We start from the raw sequence: 12,564 nt of genomic DNA, 5'->3' as shown, positions 1-12,564 counted from the left end.
TAAATACTCTCTGCTTGTCAATTCTGCGTCAGCAACAACTTTCAAAAATTTTGTGCCAAGCTTATTACAGAAAATGTCAAAACTGGCTTCCTGACTAATGCTGAAGGAAGTCTGCTGGTTAACGCCACGCAGCCCGACAGTTCCCCTCCCGACACAACACGCGGCACCTATTTCCGTGCCTATCCGTTCACGCCACGGCGCAACGCTCGTGGCACTTGCGTCTCTCCTGCCACGGTACGGAGCACCAGCGAAGGCGACACAGCTCGGAGCCGCCCCGGCTTTGCCCGCGAGAGGGCACCCAGCGCCCCGGGACGGCCCGCACCACACCGCCGCGCTGCCCGCCCTCGCTCGGGAAAGCGCTCTCCGCGGCAGTGCTACTCGCCCAGCAAAACTGCACTGTATTCCACACGTATCAGCTATAACAACAGTAGAAAAGCGTGGATCGTTATTATTGTTATTACCTAATTGCACTTCTAACAGCCACAGCAGTCAGAGCTCTCCTTCCCACAGCTGAGCTGGCCAAAGGGTGCAGTGCGGGGTAACAAAGTCACCAAAGCGCGTGACCTAACGACTACCAGCACATAGCTGTCGTGTTAATGCAGCTGGCCACTACTGTAACGCTGGCATTACAGTTATTCTGGTCTGAGCTGTGATATCAAACTTCTTTAACAGAGATCAAATATGGGAAAATGCACCAGAGGAGGGAAAGACTGCATCTGGCACGACTGCTACAAACGCCGCTGGTGCAACTCCACACTGCTCCTCAGCGGGGGCTGCACGAGCACTGCCGCTCTCAGTAAGCTCGGTCTTGCTAGAGCCTTCGGACACTAAGAAAAACACCAAAGCAAACACAGGTCTCTCCCCTTGAGAAACTACATACCCTTATTTTGAACAAAAAGCTTACAATCCCAATGCGTGGAACAGCCTCTGCAAAGTCTACGTTTACTGCACACCTTTACTAGCAACACAACTGCCCTATTTTAACACATTCTTTAAAGTTTCTTTTATATTACATTAATATAACTTCTGCAGGTTACCCTTCATCTCAGAAAACTCTGTGATCCTTCAATGAATGGAGCTGAGCTTATTAAGCCTCTTGCACTGAAAGCAGGCAACACTAGATGGGAAAGCCAGAGCCCCACTTTTCCAGGAGAGGTGCCACAGAAGTCATGGCCCTCGCTGGCATGCGGTAAAGGACCCACAGCTGGTCTTTGGAAGACTACTGGATGGCAACTTTAACAAGGAGTTGGACAAGGATACACGGCAACCTGGAATGTATTTTAATAGTTGGAAGAGATCAAAAAGTTCTGGGAACCAGCTCTAACACAGCTCATCTTCACTGACGACCCAGTACATTGATCCAGACCAGGTGGTTTTATGTTCAGGCCTCACCCAAAGACACAGTGCAATCCAGGGATTTAGCAACAGACGCTTGATTGAACAATTCCCAAGGGCAAAGTTGAGGGCTTAACAAGACTTCACCCCATCCATCATGGCTGTGATCTACAATTAGCCTAATTAGTTTTCTAACTACTACAGTCGAGCATTAGGTAGAACTAATACTTGCTCCTTGGGAACCATCATTAAAACTTTCTCTGAGAGTTCATCTGAATTCTGCTATTCAAGAACTCATGATATTAACTCTAAATCTCAGCTCCTCCATAGCACTTGTCCAGTAGCAAAGACCAAAAGAAACTGGCCGGTTCAGGCTTTGAAGAGGGTGGGCGGGGGGGAGCTAAAGCTTATTTGCTGGTGTATAGAAAAGGCCCTTAACTTTCAGCACTCGAGGATGGGATTACACCATGCTACGCATAGAGAGGAAGAAGAGAAACAAAAAGGTAGAATTCCTTCTTCCTCTTTACTCTAATAAACATGATTCTAGTTTGTCTTCTAGATTTGAGCACCTCAATTCCTTCAAAGAAGCCCTAAATATTCAGCATGTCAAAAAGAAAAAAACAGAATAAAGGCAAGAGTAAGTAAACAGACCCTCCCTTACTCACATGTTTAAAAGATCCATGGGGGGCTGCAGTTGCTCCTGTGTCTTCTAGATACTCATCCCAATTGAATTCCATTTCTTCCACACCAGAACCAGCATCTGGAAGAGAAGATAAAAACCTGCTACTTAGCAATCTGTTGGCTTAAGTTTTAGCCTTTTAAGAACCACAGCAAAGACCACTTCATTTCTAAACGACTGACTACACAAGCACCCAAACTTCACTTATGCACTTCAAAACACAGACAACACTATTTAACTTTCATTTGTATCCCCAGCAACCCAAATCCTGAGAAATTAAAGAGCACTTTATATTGGATTTGGTCTGAGTGATAATAAAACCCTGGAATTTTGGTTAAGCACAAGCTGTTTCCACACCTGATACAGGAGAGAATAGGCATAAGTTCTGTATTCGTACTAACAGATATTTAGGAAGAGATTCACAATTCTGGGCGAAATGGTCCTTTAGTGCATTAAATTAGAAACCTTTCAGGAAACAGCAATACCAATAGAAAGTGATCTGAAAAATAAGACAAAAAACAAAAACCCACACATGGAAATAAAGTCTCCCACCTTCACCCCCCACTTCTTTTCTTTTATTTAGATGCTATAAAACACCAAAAGCGCAGAGCAGGATTTTAGGGTCATTTAAAGGAAGACAACCTGGCACACAACTGAAATCAAGAACATTCAAATTAGTCACTTAAAATACCAACTTGTAACGTGCAACCGCTTCCTCAGAGCAAGAGCCACCTCATTTTGGGATGCATTTAAAGACAGAACGGGCTAAAAGCACACGGGCCACGGTTCAATGCTCACTTCTGCTCTTAGGGAAGTAGTTTAACATTGCATGTTCAGAAAAAACACTACTACATGCTCTTATGAGACCTTTGGGCACCAAGACCTGGTAAGCACCCTTTATAACAGCTCATACTTCTTGAACAGAGAGAGGCAAATATTTGCCCAAAAGGCTGAACATCTTTAAATCAGAAGGGGGGAAAAAAGGAAAAAAAAAAAAAAAAAAAAGGAAAGAAAAAAAAAAGCCACTCGAGTCCTCAATGTAAAGTAGCTTCATTTTCTCCTCAAGCTGAATGTGAAGCTCATCTTGGACTTTTCATTGTAATTCTAGGAATTATGATTTCCCCAAATTTAGCAATGCATATTTAGCTAGCTTCTGTTTGCCGATGACAGTATCTGTTTTAAAGGCAGCTCATCTCTTTCCCAATCCCAGTTTCATTTTGCTATTTTTAAACAACCATAGTCGGTTATATCGGCCTTTCGTAAGCCTCAGAGCTCAAAAAACTCAGAGCTCGCATATGGGCATCAATTTTAAGGGGATAATTTTTAACTCGCTGAAGAATCAGACCTGGAGGACAAGAATAAGTAATGTTATTTTTAACATTTTGAGGGAGTAAAGAAGATATGGCACAGACCACAGCCACTCGCAAATTAAGGTGATCAACGCTTTGGCTGCGAGTCATTCTAACCAAAATATAATTTAATTGTAAAACGTTGCTAAAACGAATTAAGATTTCGTACCTCATTAAAATGACATTTGGTTTAAAAAAAAACAAAAAAACCCAAAAAAACACACAATAAAAAGCTTAAGTTTACAGCTAGAGAACCAAGGCAGGAATAAACACCAGCTTGAAGGAAACATCTATGGTCATCAGAAAACAAGAATGAACCTTGTCGGGTTCACGAACCCTGCTTAGAAAAAGGCAAATAAGTGACCCTTACCTACAGAAAAGCTCAAGGCTGCTAAAACAACAATTTCCACCCAACTCTAAAAAAGGACTTTGTACTTAAAAAGCATTGGTTGTAATCTCCAAGCAGGTATTTCTGTCTGAAGGGAAAGCAAAGCGACCGCTGGGTGCATTTCATCAAGCCGGAGGGCCGGGCAGTGCCGCCGGGACACGAGACCCGCCAGCCCCGCCACCTCCTTCCCCGGTCTTCAGCAAGGGGCCGGCTGCCCACGGGGCGGCTAAGCTCCTTAAACGCGGCACAGGTCACTTCACCCGCTGAAAGGGGCGATTAGGAACTTCTGCCGCCACTTAATCGCTACAAGGGACTCTCAAGATGGGGCGCTCGCATCCTGCTCCCGGTCTCTCTTGCTCCTAACCACCGTTGCAAACAGCTCCCAGCTGGATCGGCGTTAGCACGGGTCCTTATGCTCTCTGCAGCCTGTGTGTTTTTATACCTAAAAGAGCTGTTCCCTTCCAGGTCCGCACTGCAGCGAGAAGGGCTCAGGTTTCTGGGTGTCTTAAGATGCCCAAATCTCAGCAGCATCTTCCAAGCGCTCTTTTGGGACTCTTTTTTCATACAAACCTCACAATTCCCGTCCTCCGTGCAGTGCAGATTCAACAAGCTTCTCCCATTGTTGGTGGGGAGGTTCTTCGTAGCCAGAGCATTTTAAAAACATTTCTAAAGAAGCACCCATAACTTCTTCCATTCCTAAGGCTTCACCTGTCTCAGCTTGCCTTTGCGCTTACTACGGTTTTACAGTTAAATGAGACTAGTTAGCGGCTGTGGACTTCAACCGCTGAACGTGCAGAGGGGGAATTTGAGGTGGTTTCCCTCCCGCGGGAGGCTGCCGCTTGCAGCTGACGGTCCTGCGCACCCACACGAGACGGCAAATCTGGCTCTGGTATCTCACACGCTGCCCTGCCACAGTATTTCAGGTGATTTAGTGTGGCACTTATTTAATGAATATGGCACATGAAAAGCTCATTAAATCAAGCTCCAAGCAAAAATGCTGTAAAATGTTTCACAGTGAGACAAGTAAATTATTTGTCTAATTGTGGAGCAAATTACTTTTCTAACTGTGGAATAAACATGTGCTAGGAATATATAAAACATGAACAATCTCAGAAATCAAACATCTATTTTCTACACCTGACGCAGAAACACTTCAGGAGCTTGGCCAAGGACCACCTCTCTGTTAAGGCTTAAGCTAGCTGGAAATATTTGAGAGTCAGAATCCAATTGCTATTCTGTTTTTATTGGTATGAGAGTTACAGCAGAGCAAGGCCCCATTTAAGGCTTTTGATCTAGCCAGTTGATGTATTTTGCAAGATCCTGTTCCACGGCGCTGCTCTTGCAGGCTGGCAGATACTGGGATACACAGAGGACCAGTTTAATTGAGTCTGCCTTCCAGAGGGCCCGTATGTCTGTATTAAACATACTAATCAGTCTGAATTCAGACGACTCAGCAAAACCTTTTATGTACATTTGTGCTAACAATTGATGGCTATTGTGAGAAAACTTGCAGATTAATATAACAGATGCCAACAAGCAAAAACATATTTAACCCATTTAATCCTAAAGCACAATTTACTAATACAACGCTAGACGTGTACAGATATGTATGTTCTCTCCTTCTCTCCATATCCTCAATTACTTACAAGTCCTAAATGAATTCAGGTTTCTTCTACCTAAAGAGACATATTTTCTCTGTATCGGACAGGATGGTTGAGACATAGGTTAGTTCAGTGGCAAAGCACAACTTTGGCAAAGGCCAGGACAGAAACCAGATGGGATTCTCAGCTCTGGGGCCTCAGCATATAATGAGCTCTTCTCAATAAAGCTTTCAAAGCAAACAACTAGATTTTCTCAAGTAAAACCTGAGAAGTGTCCTACAGAGCTTCTGCGGAGAGTGTTTATTCACTCTGGAGGCGAGAAAATTGTCTGTAAGAATATTAAAAATTTCCGAGATAAATGTATCACTTCCCTTTTACCACTACTTCTACTAGCGTTTTTTTCAACACTAGCTCTTCCATTCTGAATCTCACCACGAAATATGGTACGTTGCTCTCAGACACATACACGAAGAGAAACAATACTGAACTGCACCATTTCGACATGAGAAAGTAGTGAAATATGACTACGTTTGTCCTTAAAAATACCTGCAATGGAAGCAGTTTACACCAGACTTTGTTTTGATCCTTGGACTCAAGTTAAATTCTCACTGCCAGTAACTTTCATGCAACTTTAATGTGATTTACTTTGAAGACTGTCATTTTGGACATTTAAATACATCACACCAAAGTCTGCAAGACCTTCAATTAAGGCTAACCTAAAGGTTCCTCACCAGGAAACTTAGACATATTTCAATCTGATTTTAATAACAGTTAATCTTTTCCCTCTATACCAGCTGCAAGGCCATAAATAAATAAAGACATGTTGCAATTCCGGCAGCTGAAAAAGACTGTGACAAGAATAAAAGCTGTTGTTCTCACTTGTAGTGCAGGGGAGCATCGCAGCTGACAATCCTGGCCGTTGTTCGCGCTCTCTTATTCAGGGGCGCTCCAGTAGATAAACACAAAAAAGGGAGGGGAATTGCCAAAAGACTGCTAAAAATCATGAACTGGAAAAATTACGCCAGTTAAAGAACATGAAGGGAATTTTTCAGTAGTGGTCTAAGACCTAATCACAATGTAAATTAGTTGGGACTGGTCTAATTTAAAGCTCTATAGCAAAATGGTATGAGAAAGAGGGTGCAAAAACTAAACCAACATGCACATGTTTACATGGTTAGCATTTTCTGAAACTAGTGATGAACTCAGCAAGTGTAGCTCTCCTAAGTAACTGTTCGCTTTTTATAACCACCTGTACTGAAACCAGACACAAAAAGGATGTCCAGGAAAATAACTGCTGAGTTATCTCAAGAAAACAGCAAACTCTTCATAGCACATATAGAAGATTGTATGACTTCTGCTATTTTTAAAGGAAGATGGAAAAAAAATTCAATAAAGGTTTTAGTAGAGAGGAATGTGCTGTGAACACCCTGTTGCTTACCATGTATAGACCTACCTACAGGTTTTCTCAGCTGCCCAAACCCTTTTCCCTTTCTTATACTAGATGACAGAAGTTAACACTTTCCAGTAGCAAAACAAACTGGATTTGCACATGCCTGGAGAAATTCTGCATACTTGTGTATATGGCTTTTTTTTTTGCTTATTTGAGGATATAAGGTTGACAACAACCTGAATGATTGGTTACCAGAAGGCGTATTTCAGCATCAGATAGCAGATGACATGACAGTATTCTGCCAAGAGCCCTGTAGACTAAATTTGTTTAACATTTTCTCAGTAACAGAGAGCAATCTGACTTCCATCAAATCAAAAACTACCAATAGCAAACTGTCCTATGAGAAGTGCTGCTTGTTGGAGAGTTACCAAAAGAAAGTAATACTCAGATAAAATTTTAATCCAATGGTTTATACTGATAACTACAAATAAAAATTTACTACTACTTAACTGTACAAACACTGTGGATAGGGACTCTGTCAAGGAAAAGGAGCAAAGCATGGTAGGCAAAGTCAGAAATATAGATGATCCCTATCTTCAAAACAAGCATAAAATTTAAGGGCTCTGTTTCAGAAAGCTGCTAGTGTCCCCAACCATCCCAGGCACAGACACTCTCTTCAGACTGGTGTTTCAAGGTGAACCAAAATCTGAGCTAATTTATCATAATTAGCACTCTGCAGCAGTTCAGAAGCTGGTGCCTCAAGCCCAGGTGGACAGCAAGGCTCATCAGAAGAACCGGACAGACTACAGTGGAACCAAACAGCTTCAGTTATCTGACATTTTAATCCAGCACCACAACTTCATCAAAATATTAAGAACCAGATGAAGGCATGTAAGCACAGAACAAGATAATATTAACTATTTTGACAGGCAAATGTCTCAAAATAATAGTTATAAAGCCACTGAGATTTTCATAAGCTCATATCATACTCGCATCCTGAAGGGGCTTCTTAAAAACGCAGTTACTAAGGTGGGTCAGATTTTTCTTCTAAGCCAGGCAGTCAGAATCCAACCCACAGCAAGAGAAATTTGAGCTTCTTGTACAGTGCAGAGCACAAGACACTTGCTGTACAAAACGTGTACTGTACTCATCTCGGTCCCATCTCAATTGCCAAACGTGTGGAGAAGCTGTAGCCCTGGAAGCCAGCTGGCGTATTACCTGCGTCATACTGCTGTTCTCCATTCATCTCCACAGTGGCCCAGGGATTCTTCTAAGCAGCCAGAAGCAGCGCAACCCACGCCTGTCACGGTTTGGCGGTCATGAGTTGTCTCCCACCTTCAGTCCTATCGACAGTGAGGACATTCAAGAACGGTTGCTGAAAACAAACCTGAAAAAAAAAATTAAGAAAATCATTATCTGATACTAACTATTCTTTGATACATTACAAATATTATTCTCCAGCAATAAGCCAAAAGCTTTAAAGCAAACAAGGACACCATATTGCGTTTATTTACTTTTAGCTACTGTACACACATACCCCCATCAGCAGACCAAAAACCGCCTCTGGAATGGAAATTCCTAAAGCAGTTAGTTACAGAACCTACTGCCAACATCTCTCCTGCCCCCGAACAAACTCACCCCTCTCAAAAGTTCCTTCGACCCTGCACAAGGCTAAAAAGCAGGGAAGTAGCCAAGTCGTGGCTTAGGAACAAGACAGAACGAGAACGAAGTTCTTATTTCACCTGGATCAATGAAAATGTCAAAAGTCAAGAAAGCTAAGCTGATGCTGGCAAAGGGCCCTTACCAAACGTCTGTCCAGCCTGTTGGGTTTTAATATTTTAGCAATCTGCTTTTCACGAGCCTTCAAGGGATTTGCAGCGCTGGCCTTGTATTGTTATAAAACAAGTTTAAATATATATATACAGTTTAGACTTACTAGATTGCGGACAGCTCAGCAGCGAGCTATTGTTTCAGCACCTCCCCAGGACTTGGGGATAGCAGTGACACTGCTCCGCTGTGAAAGAGGAGCTCATCTATTACCAAAACGCTGTGTCTTATGCAAGCTGAAAAAACAATCGATACTCTCTGCACCTAGATACATACCTTATTTTCGTTTCATTTTAGAATCCTTTACCAGGCTATTTAAAATTTTCTGAGTTTTATTGACATTCCTATGGAAGTTCACTTTAATGCATTTTACCTGATAATACATGTTTTAAGTTATTGAACATGAAAACAGTCATGTCATTCTGTGCACTTCAGAAATGCCTATATTGACCTGACCAGCAGCAAGGGCTCAAGGAGAAGCAGTCCTGTACAACAGCGGAGCAGAAGACTGCCCCAGCTACGACACACCAGAACTATCGCAGTTCTGTGGCATGAGAAAAACTGAGCAAATTATATAACTCCAGCTCACCCTAAGATTTAACCAGTCATCTCTCTAGTCCTTCCACTCGAACTCCTTAAGTTTGCTCTCATCTCCAAGGGACAGGGCCCCTGCTCACCCTCTAGTGCTCTGCTCTGCCAATAGTGCCCAAGATGGCTGTGGAGGCAGTCGGACAAGAACATTTTGCAGTCTGCTATGCCAAACCCACCCTACCAAGAGACAGCTCATGTAAACGTGGGTGCTTGAAGCATTTAGCATCTCATTCTGCTACCCTGATCCAGAAGCTACGGCCCTGCATAGAAGCTGAGACCAGCACATCTAAAAAAACGCCCCGAAGCTGTTTGCTTTCCAGCTTTATTACACACACACGCACACACACACACACACACACACACACCCCTACACGGAGTGCTTTACTGTTGTGTGAGCTGAAGGTTTATCAGGCAAAAATAACCCTTTTTAAAAAAAACAAAACAAAACACAAAAACAGACAAAAAAGCTGCAGGTGGCAGAAACGTGCTCCTAAACATTTTGCATGGAGAAGCCATAGCCTTCAAGCCATTAAGCCCACAATTTAGTGTTGGAACCTCACCCATAAGCAACAAACACCCGTGACTCCTACAAGCGACTGAAATCAGCATTTCTTTAGTGCCGGCAGAACCTGAGGCAGCCTAGCTCCAGGATAAGCCCACCAGTTCTCAGGTATTTTTGCCCCCAAAGCCCTGGCGCAGGCTTGAACGCGTTGAGCTCAACGCAGACGTGGGCCTGCTTGCAGAATCCAACACGCACACAACCGTCTGACAACACTGGTCGGGGGCCAAATGCTGCAAGTGGTTTTCCTCTTGCCGAATTCTCCACTAAAGCAAGTTGTATAGTAAATAAAAACCTGAAGAAAAGATTCTTTTCATTAATATCACACCAGGCAAAACAACGCCCTCTCTCTCAGCCTTGAAAACAAAACTGTTTACTTAAAAAATGCTTAAAAAAAAAAAGGTATCATTCAAAAGCCCTTTGCATTCCCGTTGAATGCCTGGGTAGCAGCTTGTTTTTCTTTTTAAACACGGTATTAGAAATAAAGCAGAGGACTAAAAGTCATAAAAAAATGAAGGCTGCATTTCTCATCTAACGCATGAGCAGAAGCCATGGTTTAAAAGAGGGAAGCCCTGGACATTTGCAGCGTCTTAAAATTTTTTGAGTTTTGTAGACCTGTAGTGTCAATGAGGACTACCTGATAATCCTTAGAGATGTTTTGTGGGGGGGGGGGGTCCTTAAATTTGTTCAAGGCTAAAAAATGTATTTGAAATATTTTCCTATATGGACAAATCTAGGCTCCTGTAAGAAACAGGAGTTGTCTGGCAGATGGAAACACCAAATTTTACCTCGAAATCAGTATCATAAATTAGCGAGGGAGATTCTCCAAGATGCTGCTGCTTTCAAAGGTGCACCTAGCATCCCTCTTCGGAAGGTTTAACGGGCCTGGACGCAGGAAAATCCCACGTGACTCACGGGGGCTGCAGCCCTCCTCTCCCGCCGAGAGAGGATTTTCCATCCATACGACCGAGCGCAGACTGCAAGCGCCTCTATGCAGGCTGCACTTTCAGCCGTATCGCAACTCGAGCGAGCAGACTGTCAAGTACAGCTGGTCCAAAAAACTCTAACAACATGTTTTTTTCCGTGGAAAATCTGTCTATTTATTAAAAATAGGAGTATTTTGGAGAAACAGTTCTATTAGAGTGAAGTTCAGGTGGGAGACTGGCTGCTTCTGCCCGCTTCTTCAGTAGCCTAGCGGGCTTAGCAGAATCAGGCCCCCGGCACAAGGGACAGGGCAGACGTGTGTGACGGGGACAGGAAAGCGGAGCCTAACTGTCCCCACTGATAGCAGTATCTCGAGGCTCGCAGGGTCTGCAGGCGAAGCGAGTTAATCGGAGGGCACCCACCGTTTCGACACGGAGAACTTGGCTAGCTTTTATTTAAATACAAATCAGAACCACCAACCAAAAAACCCCGCGCTCTCCAAGTACTCTAATTCCCTTTGGTGGAAAATCTCCATGATGTAGTCGTAAAATACTAACTGTGGCATGCTGCCCATGTTTGCGTCCCAGGAATCACCGCGGAGCATCCAGCCTTGCTAGGAGGCACCACCACCCAGGTCTAACTCCAGCTGAACTTCCACCGAAAACGAAAGGCAGAAGCAGTACTCTAGACTGATCTACAGTTTTTGGCATAAGTTTTAGTGAAGTGCAGTTGAAAGCATTGCAAAGCCTGGCTGAGAACTCTCCTGCATGAAACTGTGCTATTTCCGTTCACAAATAAAAACAATAAACTTTAACAGAGGTAAAGATAAATCACCACTCAGTGCTGCACAAGTTCCAAAGTACGACCTCATAAAAATACTATCAGTTTTAAAATGTTCATTACCACCCCAGGACTAAAAACCCACACGAGTGGTACGGTTTCATATCTCATTAAGAGCTCCTCTTGAATGATAGCTTAATGCCACAAAAACCTACCAGGCAGAAGATGCAAGATTTTATTTATTACAGTTTCAGGAATACTCAGCTCAGCTGCCCATTTCTCCTATGCTGCTTCTAAGCAATTCTCTACAGCAGAAAGCCTGTGCTCAGCACGTACCTACCAGGGTCACAAGTTAACTCGCAGTTAACGTCTGTCTCGATGAGAAAGTTAATGACAAATTAATCATAGGTACCACCTTACCTACCTCTATAGCTCCATACGTCATTTTTCCATGCTCTCAGAACAAACTAGCCTAAGGTAAGCTAAAGCAACCTACCTTTCTAGAGACTGTCTCCTTCTGTAGACAGACCCACAATCTATACTTGTATTTATTTTATCCTGTATGCAGTAGTGCTGGAAGATTATGTCACTGGGAACCCGCACGATGCTTGGCAAACAGCAAACGCCAAAGCAACAAAGTGCCTTTTAGCATTAATCAAAATATGTCTTGGTAATGGCCTATTATAAGTCTATCAAGTGTCATTCTGCTAAGCCAAAGCAAAGGCAACACTGGGAAACGGAGTGAAGCTTGTAGTTCAACAAATTTTGGGATATACCACTAGTTTCTAACAGTCTTGCCCTGGCAAAGTACCTCAGAAATTAACTGCAATTAAGATACTTTCAATTTATGGTATCCAGCTCTCAAATAATGTCTATAACTAAACTAGATCACGTAAAACCAACTTCATCTCTTTTTGCAACATGGAAATGTTTTCGCACGTGCATGCACATGCACGCAAACGAAGAGGCTATTTGCTTAAAAGATGCCAAATACCTGCCACTCCTCTTGAAGTCGATTCAAATTCTGCCTGAGTTAAGTTTGGGTAGTTATTCAGGATTTCCTACGCAGCACTGGTGTTTTAGGCACACAAAACTGAGAGCACCTGCAAACAGCAGCAGCCACGTCTGCTGCTTCAAGCGG

The 12,564-nt window shown here is 43.1% G+C and overlaps 1 protein-coding gene across 2 annotated transcripts in view; it reads right to left on the bottom strand.

The window, feature by feature from the left end:
• Positions 1-12,564, bottom strand: part of SFMBT1 (Scm like with four mbt domains 1) — an 85,421-nt gene that overhangs the window by 34,082 nt on the left and 38,775 nt on the right. For both annotated transcript variants that reach the window (XM_064518679.1, XM_064518678.1), the window contains 2 exons: positions 7,961-8,129; positions 2,001-2,095 (listed from right to left, as the gene is read on the bottom strand). In XM_064518679.1, coding sequence (XP_064374749.1) covers positions 2,001-2,095; positions 7,961-7,988 — 123 coding nt within the window. In that variant the 5' untranslated portion in view covers positions 7,989-8,129. The remainder of the gene's footprint in view (positions 1-2,000; positions 2,096-7,960; positions 8,130-12,564) is intronic.

The sequence above is a fragment of the Dromaius novaehollandiae genome, chromosome 12 (assembly GCF_036370855.1).
Source record: "Dromaius novaehollandiae isolate bDroNov1 chromosome 12, bDroNov1.hap1, whole genome shotgun sequence".
Taxonomy (NCBI): Eukaryota; Metazoa; Chordata; class Aves; order Casuariiformes; family Dromaiidae; genus Dromaius; species Dromaius novaehollandiae.
This window is presented reverse-complemented; position numbering and strand designations above follow the sequence as displayed.